The sequence below is a fragment of the Gracilinanus agilis genome, chromosome 2 (assembly GCF_016433145.1).
Source record: "Gracilinanus agilis isolate LMUSP501 chromosome 2, AgileGrace, whole genome shotgun sequence".
Lineage (NCBI taxonomy): Eukaryota > Metazoa > Chordata > Mammalia > Didelphimorphia > Didelphidae > Gracilinanus > Gracilinanus agilis.
In genome coordinates, this window is record NC_058131.1 from 366,148,743 (window position 1) to 366,168,576 (window position 19,834).

The 19,834-nt window shown below is 49.0% G+C and overlaps 1 protein-coding gene across 1 annotated transcript; it reads right to left on the bottom strand.

Moving 5' to 3' along the window:
- Positions 1 to 9,119: 9,119 nt before the first annotated feature.
- TLX3 (T cell leukemia homeobox 3) lies at positions 9,120 to 11,967 on the bottom strand. The gene is made up of 3 exons (XM_044661689.1): positions 11,550 to 11,967; positions 10,759 to 11,002; positions 9,120 to 9,330 (listed from the first exon to the last, which is right to left on the bottom strand). The coding sequence occupies exons 1-3, from the start codon at positions 11,965 to 11,967 to the stop codon at positions 9,120 to 9,122; spliced, it is 873 nt and encodes a 290-aa protein (XP_044517624.1).
- Between the last annotated feature and the right edge of the window lie 7,867 nt (positions 11,968 to 19,834).

A 19,834-nucleotide genomic window follows, 5' to 3' on the forward strand; every position in this document is an offset into this window, starting at 1 on the left:
TCAGTGGCTCCACTATTAGATATAACCAAATGACATCAAAGAAAGAGGAAACGAACCCATATGTACAATATTATTTATAGTAGCTCTTTTTGTAGAGGCAAAGAAATAAAATCTGAGGGAGTGCCTATCAATTGGGGAATGGCTAAACAAGTTATGGTATATGAAAGCGATGGAATACTCTGTACTGTAAGAAATAATGAAGGGGCTAGTGCCAAAGAAACAAAGGGAGGCTTACATAAACTGATGCAGAATGAAGTGAGTAGAACCAGAAGAACATTTTATATGCAACAATATCTTAAAGACAATTTTGAAAGAGTAGAAACTCTGATCAACGAAATGACTAGTCGCAATTTCAGAGGACTCATAATAAAACGTACTACCATCTGCTGACAGGGAGATGATAATCTCAGAGTGAAAATTGAGAGCTTTTTTTTTTTTTTTTTTTGGTCTTGGCCAATGGGGAAATTTGTTTTACTTGACTCTTAAGAGTTTTCTTTTTCTTTCTTTTTTGGGGATGATAGGGTGGAGTTGGAAGGGAAAGAAGACAAAACTTCATTAACTGAAAAAAAAAAGTTTAATTAAAAAAATACTGTCCAGTCCCAAATTTCTTGCATGCGTTTGTCATGGTAACTGTTTCCCCCCTCCCTGTGCATAGCACTAGACCTTGGTGTTAAGTCAGTTCCCCAATTTAGGGGAAGAAAAGGGCTTTGATCATCCTTGTGTATTACATTCTGCCTCCAAAGCAGCTCCATTCCCTTGAATATCTTTTCTGGAGAAAAGGTTATGGTTCCTTCCCAAGGTAGGCTGTGGGAAAAGGTAGTCATTGAGCTCTTTTAGAGCCTGAGGGCACATTGAGAGAGGAGTTTGACTGGGTTCTAGTCAATGAGACAATTAGTTTGATAATTTCAGTATTTCAATAGGAAAATAAAAACAACAAAACTATGACAACCCGTGATGTATTATTATCTGTAGAAGGTCTGAAAGTCTTTTATGGAAATCAAGGTTCTCACTTTCCATTTAAGAATTTGGGTTGTTATTGTTTTTAAATTCAGGCGGGAATCTTGAGGATGTTGCCTCTTAAAAGAATTTAGTACAGAGTAACTTCTCCAGCCTAACAATCTCAAGGGTAGACCAAGATAATTTATCTTTTAGACACCCATCCGCCCAATCCCTTCTTTTTCATTGACACCATTTACTGCTTCTCCAAACATTCTTCTTTACCCACTCCCACAAACCCCATCAGTATTTGCAAAATATGTTTAAATTTACCTTCAATAACTGCTAGGCATGACCATTACAATCCCAAATCTCTCCAAACAACAGAGGAAGCAGCACTGGAGGCTCTTCTCCCCAGAGGGTCTGAGATTAAAGCTCTTTGGCCCAGAGTTTTAAGCCAGTGGAAAGCAGTCAGGTTTATGTGTTCTCTCCCCAGTCCCAGCTATTATAAATTTGCAGATTCAAAGGATGTTAATGCTGGAAGGAAATTTAGTGATCGCCTACTCTCGACCTCATTTCTAAAAGCTAGACATTTGGAATCCAGAGAGCTCAAGCGATTTGCCTTGCCACACAGCTAGCTAATGACAAAGTCTAGACTAGAAACTTTTTTCAAGTCTCCATTCCGCAGCACAAATTTATAGAACAGTAACTTCACAGAGTGGGAAAGGATCATAGACATTGTAAAATTACAGGAGTGTGTCACATTGTGTCTAAGAGGCCATTTTGTCTCACCCTTTATAATGTGGAATTAAAGTTCAGAAATGAAAGAAACCGGTTGAAGTAAGATCAAACATCTAGTAAGTGGTGGATGGAGCTGGATGAGACCCCAGATCCTTTACTTCCAGGTCCGGTGTTCTTTCCCAGCTCCTTCTAGATACATACAGACACAAGTACAGTATGTTCCTTATTGCCCAGCTAATACTTTTTGCCCAGTGTCCCAGTGAGAAAGTGCTCCTGTCTTTGGCGTAGACATGCAGCTATCTATAGATATTAAAAGCTGCTCTTGGGAGGCGGGGTGAGGTGAGGTGAGGTGAGGTGAGGTGGGGAGGCTGAGAAATTTGAGCTGCTGAACTCCGGGATAAGTGTCCCAACCTCCCTACTCTACACCTTCACCATCCTAATGTCGAAGCCTGCCCAAGCCCGCCATACGGACTTCCTGGAACCTAGCTCATTTCTTTATTTTTCTGTTTCTGGCGAGATTCTGGAATGCCCCTAGTTTAGTCTCCTCAGGATTTTAGTGAGACAAGAATTTTCCCTATTTTGAGGAATTTTTTTTAAATGGAGAAAAATAATAAACTAAATGATGGCTGCTACTGTTAACAAAAGTCCGAAAGATTTAAAAGGGAGAAAAACTAGAATGCAGCATTACAAGCTTCTCCAAAACAAAACGGTCCATCTAGAAACCATATCTATATTCTCTCCACGGAGAAGTAGTCATCGGATAGGCTACCTGTCGGGTGGGAGCGGGGAGGCTGGGTTCAAGCTGGCATTAACAATCTTCGTTTGTGGTTAAAATTGCCACCAGCCGATGCCTTTGCGGAAAGTTTTCACGCGAATTCCTTGTTTTTTTTGTTTTTTTTTTTGTTTGTTTGTTTGTTCGTTTGTTTGTTTAATCCTCAAACCAGAAGACCCTTGGTGCTGGTTTCCCCAGTAATGACGACTTCCGTTGCGCTTTTCCAGCAATTAGCACCGGAGCATATTTTCATTTAGTGAGCCAGCCAGCGAAGTGGCTTTGGGAGAACCCCTTTCGCCTTGGGTTTGAGTAGTTACCCAAAGCGCCTCTAATATTGCAGCCAGGTCTCCTGCTCTTTCCTTCCGAAGTCTTCCGAAAGGCTTTGGTTTCTCCACCAGCCCTAAATTAGAATCACGTGGCGCGGCTGGGTGTGGGGGGGGGGGGAGGGAGTGAGAGGGGGTGGGGGGAGACACAACTCGTCCGTAGCACCGATCTCCTTGGGTTCCACTGCTTTTATAAAAAGAGGCAACATCCACGAAGCTTTTTTTTTTTTTTCCTGTCCCGAAAACCACTGGTTCTAACGAATCGCTAGCAGCCCCAAACAATGACTCGGAGGCAGGTCAACTGAACATTTCGCTGCTTGAGAAATTAAAAAAAAACAAAAACAAAACAAAACAAAACAAAACAAAAAAACAAAAAAAAAACAAATTTAGCGAGCTCGGCCCACTCCGGGGTAGGGGATGGGGCGTGGGGAGTTCGAGACCTCTGGCCCTAAGGAGCAAGGTGTCACAGAGAGGGTTAATTCCGCACGTGCAGTTGGCACATCGAAGCCAGACGTGCCCCTAAGGAACTGACCGTGGCCTTCAGGGTGCGAACGGTTAAAGCAGAAAGCTGAAGGGAAGGGAGCCACGGAAAAGGACTGGACCGACATATGGAGCGGAGCCTCGTCTCCTTTGCGTGCTTGGGCTCGAAGAAAAGCCGAGATCGAAAGCCAATTCCCTTTCTACAAACGCGGCCGCGAACTCTGGATTCGGGGAGCCTCCACGAATTTTCTGTGGCTCCTTCGTTGCCGAGGCAGCTGGCGTGAAGCAAGCGTTTGCCCTCATGCCCCCCAGCTCGGGGCCGAATTCAGCTTCCAGTGCTTTGTCCTGGGGTCTCAGACGCCTTAGAATCCAAAGTGGCGTCTCAGGGCACTTGGGCCTCTTAGCGCCCCAAAACAAGTGGATTGTGAAAAGGTCTCCCAGCTTCTTTTTGCCCCAACGTTCTTCCTCTCTACAAGGGGGGTGGCCTTAGGGGAGTGGAGAAACTTTATTAAGAAGTGGGAAGAAGGTGTAGGAGGAAAGGGAATTGACAAGGGAGGGGGGTTGGCTCATCAGCTGTGCTGCCTTTCCTCACCCAGAATTTCCTCTACCACATAATAATGACAAGAAACACAAAAATAAACACCACTAAAGCTATAAACTGTGTTCGCAACAGTTTGCACTGTGCATGGAATGGCCGCGGAAAGCGCTGATCTAGCTTAGGAGACCAGTTATCCCAACGACTACCCATTAGGCCATTCGCTGATGGCATTGCCCCTACTCCTTTCATAGGAGGATTCTCAGGTGAATACTCAAACGGGACCTTGGAAACATCCGCCACCTCAATCCCTTCTTCTGAGGACCTCAGTGCTAACTTCCAATACAAGAGGACTTTATAGATTCCGTGGAATTTCTTAGAAGAATTAGTGAGATAGGGATTTAGAATGAGGAGGAGGCTGACAGCTGAGGTCTGCCACTGCCTGCCATTCTTCCATTTGCCTAAGCACAGTCCACCTAATCTCAAGAAGATTTCTTCCAGGTACCTTTGCTAAATTGAGTCTAGTTCCCTTTCTTGAAAAACTCCAGGTCTGGGGAGAGGTGCGTGCGTGTGCCGTGGGGTACCATGGTTTATACTAACTAGCCTGGAGAAATAGTCTGTGAAGTAGGTTCCGCCTAATCTCGGGCAGATCTCCTCCAGATGCCCATGTTTTCCTGGATCTAGTTCCCTGAAAATTCTAGGCTTGGGGAAGTGTGTGTATGCCTGTGTGTGTGTGTGTGTGTGTGTGTGTGTGTCCTGGGGTATATACACCGCTAATTATATTAGCCTGGAGAAGCGGAGGCAGTCAGAGTCTGTGTTCTAGGTTCTCCAGAGCCTCTGGGGGGAAAACAGACTCAACTCTAAAATATTCCTTCACCGTCTCTCCTCCAGAATCACCACCACCCTGCCCCTCCCCAAACATATATACAACACTCTGTCTACGCTGTCTAGCTATAGAAGGAAATACGGGAGAGGAGAGGAAGAGACCGCCTTTAACTATACTCAAGGCCCGGGTAATGAGATCCCTACAGGAAAAATGCCGCACTTCTCCCTCCGCAAGTCACTCCTCTGTTCTTTCGCGGCGCCTAGGAGCACTCTAGAACACTGAAGAAAACAAAACAAAACAAAACTAAGGCCTCGGAAGTGCTCAGCAAGGACCGGCCTTTTGCCTGCTCCCTTTTACTCTGGGAAGCGCCGCCTCATTGTGAGAACCGTCCCTACCCCTAAGCCTCGGCTGGAGTGGCCCAGCGTAGTCTCAGCTTTATTATCTATCCCATTGGGGGCTGTCAGATCTCAGAAGCCGGAAGAGTGGAAATTCAGAGAGAGTGTGCGCAGCTCAATTTTCCCCCGAAGCGTCACCACCCCCAGAATAATTGTAACGAGCTGTGAGGCCAGAGGGTAATACGGCTTGGGAAGCAATGGAGAAGCGGTTCCATCCGATCCAGTGAGGGGCCAGCCAGCCGGATAGCAAGTGGCCAATACCTTTTCACGCGCTGAAATTACAGTTCGTAAGGTATAATGCTGAGTCTGAAGACCGTTCTTGGTTCTCTTCGAATCATTGCAATCGGGAAATCTTTCTTGCTGTCTCCCCCAGGCAATCTCACACACCAAAATTCTTCCTCCCTAGCCAACGAACCTCCACTCTCAAAGCGCTTCCCGCCTCCACTTTCTAGGAGTACTTAGGGGAGACCTCTGGGGAAACTCCACACCGGGGTAGGAGTGGGGGGAGAGGGTTTCACTCAGTTATTACAAATCGATGTCGCGTCTCCCCTAGAGTGTTTATTTTATTTTATTTTTTTTTTTGCCCCAGCTAACTTGGAATCGGAGGGGAGCAAGGGGTTAGAGTCGGGACAAGGTAGATTTAAGGTCACAAAACCGTCCCTCCTTTCCAGAGGCTTCAGAACCCAGTCCCGAAGGGAAAGGGTGAAGAGTGGCTCGACCTCCGAATATCTGACTTCTAGAAGAAGAGATCGACTTGGAGGAACCCCAACTTCGAGTGTCCCTCCGGCCTAACTCTAAACTAGAGCTGCCTAACGTCGCATTAGACTGATTTCGTTCCCAAAAGATCTCAGAAACAACCAGAATGGTTGCTACTAAAGGGGAACAAGTGTAATGAACTCCGCTTAGCTCAGAAGGAAAAATGGAAGAAATCAAAAGCCAGAAAAGCGACAGGAAAATATGAAGCCCTCAAACCCACCCCTCCCCGCACTGAATTCAACTGGACCCCAAGTACAATCTGAATAAGACACCCTTCCCCAGACACCTAGGCCTCGGTTGCCTTCATTCTCAGAGGCAGAAGAAGGGAGAAGTCCTTTTAAGGGACTGTGGGGCGGGCCAGGGGAAAGCCTTCTTTTTTTTTTCCTTAGGTTAATGCAACCCCCCCCGAAGCCATTTTCGTGGTTTTCTACCGAGAATGCGATGATTTTTTTTTTTTTAAATCTTGACTTTAATCAGAGATCAAGAAAGTCGGTGGAGATTGGCTGAGTGAGGGTAGAGCAACAGGCGACAACATGGGCTTGGGCGTTGGTCCACTCACTCCTCTAAAGCTTTAGAATTTGGGTTCTTTGGAATCAGGCACTGTTGTTTGATCTTAGATGCTAGGCCTGGAGAGGGTGTGCCAAGGAGAAAGGGCTGATGCCACCACTTCATTTAGTTGTTTCTCCGATGCTCAGAGTGAGTCGCATGGGACTGGTCCAGGGCTTATACCTTGTTGAAGGAGCTTCCCGGGTCTAACGAAAGTCAAGTATCTGAAAAATACGGGACCAAAGCCAAGCTCCAAGAACTTGGGAAATGGGAAGCCAGTTTTTGAAACAAAAAGGATGGAGAAGCTGCTAGGTACCACCAGAGGGCCCAGGAGGGGCTGACCACTGACCAGGGTTTTCAGGAGAGACCTTTAAGGAGACAGTAGCACTGAGAGACCAGAAGGGGAAAAAAATTATATAAAGGGCTCTGAGGGAAAAGAGAAGGAGTAGAAAAGAAACAAAAATGAAAGAAAGAACAAATGGAAAGGGGGCCCCAAGGCCTGGGACACAGCACCCAGCTGTGAATCATCGGAAACTATCCTGTACAAGACAGCAATTGTTAGTAAACTCATGCTAATTTTGATGCACCTGAGTCCTGAAAGACAGACTTGGCCTTCTGGGTTCTCAGGGGAAAGAAACAAAAACAAAATAAAAAAAATTATCTAAGTTATGATGAGCAGAGCGACCTTTCCAGGAAGCCTTGCATCTCCCCCACCTGTTTTGCAAAGGTTCTTTTGGAGAGGTTGTGACAAGCTCCAAGTGCAAGAAAATGTCATTCTGGAGGGTTTATGGATTTCCCACACTTCTGCTTTGCCTTCTTTACATGTCTGGAGTGTTTGGGACACCGAGAACAGCAATCAAACACCTAGCATCCATCCAATTTGAAGATCCTGTGGAAGATAGAGCTCCTTGAGATCGGGGAGGCCCAATTGTTTGTCTTCTGTTCTTTAGTCAGTGACTGAGGCCTGATCCTCCCTAAATCAGCCAGACCAGGGGAGAGGAATAAAGGGAGAAGGAGAGGTTGAGAAAGGAGCATGTTTTCTCCTGCCATCCCCATTTCTGCTCCTGGAAAGTAATGAGGACAAAGGCTAGAGAGGAACTGACCACTCCCAGCTCAAGACTTATAAAGGAGAAAGAAAAGACACTAGACTCTTTGATCCCTTAACTTCCCACTCTTAGTTCTCTCCAGCCTTCCCTAAACTTGGTTACTTCTCCGGGATAGGTGGTACAAGAAGATTTGTGAGATTAGGCAAAAGATTCTTGCTGTTCCCAATCCAAGGTAAAGTTGCACAGCTTGGCCTTAACACAGAGAATTGCATTTTCCAAAATCTCTCCCTTTCAGCAATACAATTCAGCAGTCCCTCCCAGCCTGCCAAGTGCACCCAAGACTCCAAGATAGACGCTGAGGGAGGAAGAAGCATAGCTAGTGATTGCTAGGTGGGTAAACCACTCGGAAGAACTGATCCAGAGACTCACCCTTTGGTTGATTATATAAAAGTCAGTGTGCAAAAAAGTCAGAAAAGCAAAGCTGCTTCTTCCCAAGATACCCCACCCCACTTACCAATTTCTTGCCTTTTAGCCTAGGGAAGGTAGAGAGCAGTACCTGCCTAGACCTGGAAAATACTCTCCCTACGCCCTCCCCTCTCGTCCTAGTGCTAATTCTTCCACCCTATGTTGTCCACTCCAGTGTCCAGGTCTGCTTGCCTGTTCCTGCACTATCTACAGCACCATATCTCTTTCCTAAAATTTCCCCAGGTCTCTCTTTCTCTCTCCCCCCCCCCCCCCCAATAGCCTCTGAGGACACCAGGGATTCTCCAGTCTCTGGCCCCAACTGAGCCTGGGGGAGAGGGGTGGTGACACTGGGCACTCACTGACCTGGGGCACGATCCTCCGGGAGGGCTGCGGTGGCAGCTCCAGAAGCGAGCTCGTGTCCATCCCGAGTCCTCCCAGGGTTCGAACTCTAAAGCGAGCATTCTAATCCCCAAGGTTGCTGAAATGTAAGAAACTGGAGGAAAAAGCCCTTGGGCAGCCGGGTGATTCTGCCTTCACCGCAGCTTCCCCCATCCCAGACCCCGAGCCAGGAGGGGAATGAAACTATAGGAAACTGAACAACATGAAAAGGAAAGGAAACGAAATGAAATAAAGTGAAGTAAAATTAAATAGCTAAATTTTATTAAATAAAATTAATTAAATAAAATGGTCGAAAATTCAATAAAATAACGTAACAAAAGCTAAGGGCTCTGCCCCCTTTCTCTCATCAAATCTGGGGTCGCCTTTCCTCCCCAACCCCCAGTCTTTCCCCCTCCTCCCCAGCTCTTCCCGCCTCCCGGGGGAAGCAGACTCGGGGCGCCGATTCCTAAAGAAAACTTTTATTTACATGTTTGGGCAAAAGTACAAAGTATTATACAGGCGCCCCGCCCTGGGGGAACGGGGCAGGTGAAACCTAAGGCGCTTTGTCGGGCCCGGGGCATGGGCGAGGACGAGGAGCTGGCAGAGGGAAGGGAAGGAAGGCCCAGATTGTGCTGCTGCGCGGAGCCCTCGCTCGCCCCGGGCCCTGCGGGACTAGCGCGGCCGCGGGCGGAGCGGACTGGGGCGGGTGGCGCGGTCCCAGCTGCCCAGCGGCTTGCCGGCCTCTTTGGGAAGGCGGCAGCCGGTGCCCCTCATCCCGTCCCCGCCCGCTCTCCCCCCACCCTGGCCCGGCCCGGCCCGGCCCAGCCCCGCTGGGAGACCGCAGTTGCCGGCCCATCCCTAGCCCGGAGGCCCGGGCCCAGGCGGGGAGCGCTCTCGGGGTCTGGCGGTCCGGCCGCGGCTCAGACCAGCGAGGTGACAGCGGGGACCTTGGTGCCTTCCTCCTCCCAGGGCTGCAGGTTCTGCAGCGCGAACAGCGACGAGTTGTGCAGACAGAGAGGATCGGGCTGGATGGAGTCATTGAGGCTCTTTTGGAAGGCGTCATGCTGGAGTTGCAGCATCAGCCGGCTTGCCTGCTGCCTCTCGGCCTCTCTCTCCTCTGCCGTCTGCCGCCTGCACGGGGTAGGGGAAAGGGATGGACACACCCGCAAGGATTTACTCCCTTTCCATGGCCTTGGCCCGAGGAGAACCCAAAGCCTTTCCGCAGTCCCCATCCCTCAGCTCTCTCACCCAAGAGCCTTCTTTGCCTTAACCCCGAGGTCAGGGTTTTTAAATTTTCTCCAGTGCCGGTTCTGGCTAAGAGCTAGGAGCCGACTTTGGAGAAAATCTAGTGGCCTCTGAGGCTCAGGGTTGAAGGAGGAAGGTGGGACAGAACAGGACGGGGACGGGAGGTGGGTTTGGATAGTAGAACCTGCCTGGCCCCAGGAAGCGAAATCGGAGAAAAAAAGCCGCAGAAACCCGTCCCAGGAAAAGCGATTCGGCCCATCTGGGCTTCTTGAATTAAGCCTCATGGAAAAGTCTCTACCTCCTCCCCCAATCTACTCTCCGCTTTTTGGTTTTGTTAGCGGTTTTTCAATGATTTTGCTTTCTCTGAGGGTGATTCTCCGACAGGCTGTGGTTCTATTGTTATTGTTATTTATACAACAAAGATAGTTTCGATTCAATAATGATAACGACTAGAAAATGTTCGGTTAGCATTAAAAACACTGTTTTGAGTGAGTTGTCCCTCTCTCAGGGCCTCTCAGAATCTTCTCCTGTTAACTGATTTCTCTGCCAGTCCATTCACTGAAACCCCTTCCACCCAAATCAGAGCCCCCTCAACTCGCAGGTAAGATGCTTTGGGAGATGGGTAAGAGATAACTGAGCTGGGGCGAGGAGGCTGGAGAACAGACCGGGAGAAGGAAATGTGAGGAGAGGGGAGAGAGAGACAGACAGACAGACAGAAAGAGACAGAAACTGACAGTCACAGACAGACCCAGGCAGAGGGAGATAGTGACAGAGACACAGAGACAGAGAGACAGACAAGAGAGAGATTGAGAGAGAGAAGAGAGAATGAATAAAAGAAAAACGAAAACGAAAACAAAACCCCCACCAAAATATTAGAAAGAGCACAGGGAGAAAGAAGTCCACAAAAATAGGGAAACAGAAAAAGAGAAGCCTGGAGAAGAGAGAGGGAATAAGGAACAAGGAGAAAGAACTGGACAAAAATGAGAGCAGGAATCCTAGAGACGTATCAAGATGGAGAGAAGGAAAGAGGTGAGAAGAAACATTTGGGAGGAGAGGAAATGAGAAATATAGAAAGATTGGGGTGGGGGCGGGAGGAATAGGGAGTTAAGAAAGGGAGAGTGGAAAAGGGTGTTGGAGGTTAGAGAGAGCAAAAGCTTGCCGCTGTCCGACTGATAGAAAGAAATGGGAATGGACTGGGGGAGATAAAGAGCCAGAGAGAGAGAGGGTAAGGAGGGAGACGGAAGGCAGGCGGAAGGGAGGAGTGAATAAAGCCAGAATCTAGGACCGGCTCCCGGCCTGGCTGGCCTCTCTCACCGCCACTTGGTCCTCCTGTTTTGGAACCAGGTCTTGACCTGCGCGTCGGTCATCTTGAGGGACTTGGCGAGCGCCGCCCTCTCGGCAGAGGCCAGGTACTTCTGGCGATGGAAACGTTTTTCGAGCTCGCAGATCTGCACCCGTGAGAAAGATGTTCGTGGTTTCTTCCTTTTCGGGGGCGTCCGGTTCTGATAGGGGTGTCCGATCCGCCGAGTTACGGTGAAGGGAGTGAGTGCGGCCGCTGCTATGGAGATAGATGGGACTTGTTGGAGCCCAGACTAATGTCACCTTTCGTTGATTGGGCTTACTCTAATCAGGGACAGGAGTAAAGGGACTCCCTGGGACCCCTGGCCAGGCCCAACCTCACGCTCTCTTCCAGATGCAAACCGCTTAGTTATTTCAATTGGCTTCGTTTGTTCCCACAACTCTGGGGCCCAGCTAGGACCAGACAACCCTCCTCTCCACCACTTTCTGCAACCCTGCCCTCGCCTAGCCCTCTAGGATCCCCGATTCCTCTACCCCACCCCGTCGCCGCGGGGGTCTCAAGAGATTTAGGGAACTGAAGCCTTTCCAATTCTCGTTAATCCAAGATTTTTTTTTTCCCTCCCCAGGGAAACGACCTGGCCAGGCGGGCTGCGAGGTGAGCGGTTATAAGGGAACGAAAGGCAAGAAACCCGGAGGCCCTGACCTTGGGAACACACCCATCACCTGGGCTGGGGAACGAAACAGTGGAAGGACCCCGGGAGCGATGGGGCGCGGCGGCGGGCGGCGGCGCTTCTTTGATAGCTCACCTGTAAAGCGGTCTTTCACAAAGCGACGGCTGCTTTCCATCCAAGGAAAGTTGAGTCCGCCCAGGCTTGGCACAGCAGGCACCGCAGGCATGGCGGGCAGTGCGCTGGGCAGCGGCGGCGGCACGGCCCCAGGGAGCGGCCTGTGTGCCGGAACCCGTATCACCCCAGCGGGTGCCAGGCTGAGGTTGACACTGTAAGATCCCGCGTCCTCAAAGGGCGCGCCAAGGCCGGCGAAGGAGGCCGGCAGGGACGGGTAAGTAGCACCCGGCCGGCTCCCAGGTCCCCCCAGGTAGCTGGCGCCGTCGGGGCCCCTGGGGGCGGGAGCGCTGTCCTGGTCCGGGCTGTTGAGTATCTGGTCTATTCCGAAGCTGATGGGTTCATGAGGATGTGGGGTCTGAGCGCTGGCGGGCGCCTCCATCCTGGGCGGGCGGGCGGGCTGGGCTGGGCTGGGCGGGGAGGCGGCTGGGTCCCCGTTACGGCGCAGCCATGAAGGGCCCGGCGCCTCTCCTCTCACTGAAACTTTGCCAAGAGTGCGCGGGCCCGACAGGCTCTGTGTCATCTTTCTTGAACCGAACCTGGAGTTTCCGCTGCTAATTTCTCTCCCGCCACTGCCATTGGCTGTGAGCAACAAGCCTCTCTCTTCTCATTGGCTCTTGGGTTTCAATAAAGGGCTAATTCATGGAAATAGGAGCTTAGGGACTGTTCCAAGGTGACATCATTTTAACAAACGAACAATAGGTCAAATTTATTAGCCGGGATAATGGGCGGCGGATATTAGCGCTCGAGCCTCAGCCTCCGAAACTCGAAATCTAACGAAGCCACAATTAGGAGGCGCTCCCTGTTCTATACCGGGTCCGGGGCCACAAATATTTTCAGCTCCAGGCCTGACTTCTTAATCTCCCCACCCCTCCCCATAGTTTTCCATTTTTACTCGTTTGCTCAAAAAGCAACAAACCAACCCGTAAAACAAAAACAATAGAACCCCTCAAAAGCAAGCCTACAGAATCTGAATTTTCACGAGTCAGGAGGCGATTCTTTCTGGAGGTGAAGGGAATAATCAGATGGGCCCCGAGACTTTCCAGATACCGCGCTTTTCCCGTGGATCCCGGCCCAGACAGCTAGATCTACGGACAATTGTGGGAGTGCGGCGGAAATCTTTTTTTCTTTTCGAGGGGATGCTGGAACCCTCAGCCTGCGTGCAGCCCTAGGACATTGTCCTCCTTCCCACCGCTCCCATCCATCTGAACGGTCCCGTATCCCATGCACGATGTGATCGCCCAGGCTCAGACTGATCCAATACTCGCTTTTCCAGCCGAGAAGAACCGTGGAGGAGAGAGAACGAGTAAGTGGGGAACAGGAGTGAAGAGAGAGAGGGGGAGAGACCTTGTCCTTGAGATGCGCGGCTCAGCGCAGTAGTGAGTGTGCCAGGACCCGCGTGGGATGAATTCTGTCCTGAGTTTCGGCCGCAGCCCGCTCAGTGAGTTTGGAGACGCTCCCTGGCGTTGGAGCGGGACCAAAGGCGCTAACAATTCAATCAGGTCCAGACGCATTTACTTAGTCCAGGGTTATAAAGGGAAATGAAAACGGGGAAGCGAATTGTTCTTAATGGGATGTAATGGGGTTTGATCAGTACCCGAGGGCGGCGGAGCCTAGTGACTAGGGGAGCAGGGGAACCCCACGGCCTGGGAGGCGTGGTACCTCGGAAGGGCAGGAGCCACTGGGGCCCCGAATGGTCCTGGCAAGAAACGAAATCCATGGTCTGGGCCCCATGTGCCTTGCGTTGATATTAGAAATAGGGACCTGGGGCTCCTGGCGGGAAGTCAGGAGGTTTCTTAAGTGTCCAAGTTGCGCTTAGCCCGGGGTTACCACGGGTTCATTGTGGGGCCCCGGCCAGGTCCCCGACTTTGTCCCTTTCTCCATCTCCTTTCCCCCAGGGGCTCGGGAGGAGATTTCCCGTGGCGGGACCCCAGTTTTTCCTCGTCTGGGTGTGTCACCCGGTCGCCTGACCTGAGGTCCCCTTTCAGGGACACAAGTCCAGGGCTAAGACCTCCTGGGTCTCGCGTGAAGACTTAAGGCTGCTTTGGGACCTGGAATGGGGCAAGAGAGTTGAGAGTCCGTAGGCTCCAGCCAGAACGGGACACCGAGGCATCCAGCCACAGGAACTGGGGCACAGTCGGGATAGCTGCGACCAGGATAGGACCGGTGGACCAGATTCACTCTCCAGACACCCCCTCCCCGGAGAGTAGAGGAGGCGGGGACACCGCTTTGTTAGAGGAAATTGCGGGTTGATCTGCATAATGGGCCGGGCGCCCCGGGCCATCTCTTTATTGCAGACAGACCTAGCGATCAATCCTGGGGGCGAGTGACCCCCCTCACTTTCCTCCTTTGCTGTCTGCCTGACCTTGGGGGCCGCCCCCAAGTGATGAGCGCAGAAGAAGGGAGGGCCTGGTCGGATGGATGGGGAGACTCGCGGCCCCACACTCCGGGTTAGGCTCTCCCAAGGTGTGCCCGCTGCGGGACTGGGAGAAGGACGGGAGGCTCTACCTCCTGCGAGTCCCGGGTCAGTGGGAGGGAGGAGACCTGTCACCATATTAACAGGAGGTATAGCTGGTAGGCGTGGGGAGAGAAAACTGGGTCTTCCTCCCCACCTCTCTGTTTCCCTAGTTGAAGGTCCCACCGCTTGTTGCTTTTGGCTTCCCAAAGGGTCAAGGCTGAAAATCAATTCCGGAAGGTTTTACTAAGCACCTACTATGTGCCAGGCACAGTGCTGGCTCAGTTTACAAGGGCAACAGTGAAGGAGACCCCAAGATCAAGAATTTCAAACAGGAAGGGACCTTTGAGTTCACACTTTGCTGAAGAGGAAGACTGAGGCCTAGCTTTTGAAAGGGACATAAAAGCAGCTTTAAAATGGCTTTTAATGCAAAGGATAAACTGTCTTCCTTTTAATCACAGCTCCTGGAGAACCTAAGTTTGGGAGGCCAAATAGGAAGTCTCTGTATCTCTTGTTTTGGGCCATACACATTTCCCAGGCCCCTTCCTTCCTTCCTGCCTCCACCTGCCCCCTCCCAGGTGTCCCAGTTCAGACAATGTACCCATTCCCAGATGTCTGCAGGAAACAGGCCCAATGTTAACCTTTGCCCTTCTTGCCTGCCCCCATCCCTCCACTGCCAGAGAGAAGGGCACTTATATTTGTTTATAAAATATTATTTCTGCTCCTCTGTCTGACTTCTTTTAGGCACAATTATAAGGGAGGCTGAAATGTATGCCATCTGTGTTCAGGTCCTCTAGCTGTGGGAAGTGGGGGCAGGGGGAGAGAAGCAAATAGAGTCACTGCTCAAAGGGCAAATAGAGTCACTGTTCTTACCAGACATCTTCCCTCCCCTCACCCTTTCATATGCCTCTATACAGTTAAACACTGGGAAGCCTGGGAATCAAGGACAGGAATGTATGTATACATATACAAGCAAGCATCTATGTATACATACCTCCTGTATGTGTCTGTGCACACACATAGAAACATACATAGGCACATACATGCACAGGGAAGTATGCATACACACACCTCTGTCCTCTTTGTTTTGGGCTGCATGGAGATGGTGAGTGGGCATCGAAAGGGAGGGAGAGTCACTGAGCCATCCAGACTTCCCCCAGGGTTCTGGTTAGGCTGGATGGACTCCTTCTCTTCCCAGGCTCCTTTCCCTATAGCCTTGAAGTCATAAGAGGGCTTGAGCACAGATGAGCATCTCAGCATCCTCCGTGTGAGCACACATGCACATGCATGTATATACATGGTGTTGAGAGCCTAGCTGTATATATAGGCATATATACATATATAAACACATAAAATGCATCACACATAAAATACAGCACATGTCATACACATGTGTATCATGCACACACACATGTGTGTATAGGTAGGGGCAGGATTCCTAGGGGGACTGAGAACAGTGCTACCACTGTACTTCACTCCATTTTTTCTCAACTTTGGTCCTTAAATGTCTTTTCCAAGATGTTTGCTTTTCAAAGTGAAGCAAGAAGAAACCAAAGTGACAAAGCCATCCCTGTTCCTTCCTCAGTTTTAGATGATTTGTACAGAAAGGGAAGTTGGAACAAGTTTCAAGTTCTCTTGAGGCCCCCGCGGCCTCCTGGTAGCACTCTTTGCTTGGTAACTCCAAAAGAGGTCAGGGCACTTCCCTGATTAGAGTATTAGAGTCTTGGAGAATCCTAGAAGTTGGGAACCAGAAGGGACTTAATCCATTCCAACCTTTCATTTTACAGATGAGGAATCTGAGGCCTGGAAAGGTTAAGTGCTGCCTGAGGATAAGGCATTTCATGTCATACCTGTTTCTTGTTCTTAATAGAGGTCTAGCACAGCCATAATAGTGACCGAGGAATGCTGAGGAAAGGAGGTGGATGTGTGTTGGGTAAGGGGACAGACTTCTCTCCTTCTCCAGAGCCTGTTTAGGCCAGTGTCTGTGATGGATGGAGAGATTTTGAGAGGGAAGGGGATTCAGGCCATTTGGAAATGCCCATTTGGACTCTTCTGTCTTGACTGAATTCCTCTCCCCTCTGAATAGTCTTTGCTCCTTTGGAATTTTCCTCCCCTCATACCTGTCCCTCTAATAAGGGTCTCAAGCTAGCTAGTCAGTCACCTGCCCCCTGTCCCCTCCTCCCCTAGCAGCCCACTCTTTTTGTCTTGAGAGTCTAAGTTTTTCCTTTCCCCCACCAGCTTTTCACTTTGGGAAGGCTGACATAAAACTGTCACAGGGGCTTCCTGGGAAGACCTGTGGGAGTTGGTGGAGTAATTAAAGGCGAGTGACATATAAGTGTCTCAAAGATTGTCATTCCCTGTTGTTCCCCACATGCTATCGACTGAGGGAAGAGAGAGAGAGAGAGAGAGAGAGAGAGAGAGAGAGAGAGAGGGGAAAAAAATAAAAAGGGAAAGAGCAGGGACACGGAAATTCAAAGAGAGTGAGCTGGTAGAGTTCAGGATTCATGAGGAATTCTGTGGGATGGGGTGGAAATGTCCTGTGCTGTCTGGGAAAGAGGATTTAGGATCAAATTGGCAGTGGCTACAGAGGAGGTCAGACATTGAGAGGATAGTGTCCTTGTAGGCCCACGTGCTCAGATCTCACTCAGCTTTAGGGATGGGTCTGGTCTTTGCCTTCCATGGTTGCTAATAGTTTTCCTGACCATGAACAAGCCTTGAGCTTCCTCCTTGCCTCAGCTTTGCAGTCTGTAAAACAAGACTGGTCAAAGCCTCCCTGGGTATTTGGTCCCTGTAACAGAGAAGTAGTATAGGCTAGAGGGAGGCACTTTGACAGAAGGGAGGGGAATGAGAAATGATTCCTTTTAAAATGCCTGGTGAACTTCAGGGAGGGGCTGACAAACCAGTGAGACCCAGGGAACAGGATTCTGAGTCCTCTGAGCTGAGATTGAAGATTCTAGATTCAGAGGGCTTAAGGAGAGGGAGAAAGAGGAGTAATGGCAGAGGGGGAAGCAGGAAGGGATGGGAGGAAGAGGAAGGAGAGGCGAAGTAAAAAGAAGGAAGGACAATATGGCAATACCAGATGCAGGAAATAAGGAAGAAAGTGGCATTTTCAGATGGGCTTGGGGGCTAAGAGTACTGGTGGGCCAGGAAGGTGGGAGAAACAATCAGAGCAGGCAGGAGAGAGACAAAAGGGAAAAAAAAGGAATAGGAAGGGTGGAGAAAAAGGGAGTGCAGACATAGGAAGAAAGCCTGTATTTATAGGCCTATGCCTCTAGCCCCGACAAAATATGATGTGAATATTTTAAGAAGCGATAGATCTATTACAGCTTAACGTCCACTCCATAGAATCACTTTCTCCCTTGAAGGTATAGCTTAAATGCCATCTTTGGCATGATGCCCTTTCTGATCATCCCAAATGAATGCCTTCCCAATCAGCACTGCCTTCTAATTTCATGTATTTATATTTATGCCATATAGATTTTATAGGTATTTGTTGTCTTCCCCATTTGAATGTAAACTCTTTGCAAGTATGCATTTTTTCCTCCTTTTACTTGATTCCCCAGAGCCTAGTAGATTGCCTGGCACATAGTAGGGACTTAAGTACTTGTTAATTGATATATTTGGTAGCTGGACTTCTTGGAGCTCCAAAGGTAACATTGGTTGGTGGATATTTAGGTGAAAAAAAACCAGAGGCAGTCAAGCCTGATCCTTTATGTCCATTTGACTTTCATGGGGGAGAAGAGCATTTTTACTCATATTTAAATGTTATCTTTAACAAATAAATGGGGAAAATGGTTATCACTTGCATTTTATAGACAGAGAAACTGAGGCATAGGAGGATTCATTCAGGCAGTCACTCGAAGGAGAAAGAACTAGATTTCTTTTAGTGTCTAGTTTTCTGGGTTATGGTTACACTTACCCTTCCTTGGTCCATTTTCTTCTTTTCTTTGTCCTAATCTGGGCTATGCTGAGTAGAAGCACAAGCTAGAACTATGTATATAGTGCTTTGGTTTCATCTATCTGTAAAATGGGAGAACAGGACAATATACTCCCTAAGGTTCTTTCCACTTCTAGTGGTCTGATGATCATGACCAGTGAAGGTCACTCTGGAGCATGGAAAGTGAATCTCTAGCTGCCAGGGCCTCTGGAAGCACAGCAGGGTAGGAAGGGCCAACTTTAAACCTTCTATAACAACCATGCTGTTTGCTTTCCCAGATCCATCTGCCATTTTTCCCATTTTGTGTTATACAACTTTCCTCCCCTCCTGACAGATTCTTCTACTAAATTTGACTTAGTTTCAACAGTTTTGTTGGGCAAATTACATTAAGACGGATGTTGCAGGTATCCTTTATGGTTTATTTATCGTGATACTGTTTGTATCTCACGCTTATAAATAACTTATGTTATGGCTTTTGTTTGTGGAAATGTAACTTACATATTTTATTACGCTTTCTGTAAACCTCAAAAAGAATCTTGTCAAGGAAGCGCTCTTATCAGCAATCCAAACTATGATGCGTAAAACCTATTCTAACATTATTTTTTAATATGCCAAGGAGGCAGGTTATTTCTCTGTAGTTTGAAAGGTTTGCTGTCATCATAAACTTACACCTCAATAAAACATTAAAAAGTCTAAAGAATTATTTTATAAAATTCAAAGCGGAGGATGAACCATTGCTGTGTGGAACCCTCATATGCAAAGCATGACAGAGTCCCGAGCTTTTCCCGGGGAGTCTTCCTTATCCCTTTTCCTGGAGATTGCTCTGTGCAATCCCAAGATTTCTATAAGCCACACCTTCAAAGTCCAGGCTAGCAAAGAATCCCTTTTAGTTGGGTAGTGCTTTATGGTTCCTAAAACTTACTCACAACCAAGAAGAAGTAAGAAAGCTAAGGTGAAATCACAGAAATTAGAGGGGGGGGCCCTCAGGCTCCTTGAGTCCATTTTACAGATGAAGAAACTGATGTCCAGAGGAGTCAAGCGACTTGCTTTGGCCACTTAAGAAAGACAAGAGCCTCATACGTTGCATTCTGTTTTTGTACCAATAAGAGTCTCCAGGGCTTTTAACCCCCAAAGCAGTCTAGTGTGGAAATTTCAGATACAAAGAATACATTTTGGGGAGCCTATGTGTGAGGGTAACTTTCCAAGCTCTTCAAATCATAAGCTATGAGGAGCCCTATTACTCTTCCTGCAGAAGCTATCGGGTACATTTCTCATACTGAAGGACCCAGGAAGCCTGACCCTCTGTTTCCTGTCCTCCCTTCCCCATGAACCCGGGCTTGCAGCCAGGTTCCTGCACGCTATTCAGAGCGTGCTTCGAATTTTCAAGGAGGTGGTCAATTTTTAGATCTTGGTTTGTTCAGCTTTTCGGAGCTCGCTCGTGAGGCTTTCACCAGGAAGTTTTTGCCCCCCCGACTATAATTTGAGTAAGAATTTCTCTCCCAAGAATGGAGAACAATTCTCCTAGAAGCGTGTAATGGGATCCTCACCCTCCATTGACATTCCGAACTCTTGTGTGGGCACTTCCTGAGAAAGGAACAGAGAGCGGGGCGGCTGGGATATTTAAAAAGCACATTAAAATCCGTGTGAACAGATTCAAAGAAGACACGAAGCTCGGGGCTCTGACGATTCCGCCGGAGTCAGCCTCATCACCAGACGGCGTTGTGGACGTCTGAGGAAGCTGGACGCCCAGCGAGACGACCTTTTCTGTGTGCCATCCGTTTGAAGCCTGGGCGCGGCTGCGTCTCTGGGCTCTCCTCATTGGATGCTGACTGAGGTGGTGGTGGTGGTGGTGGTGGT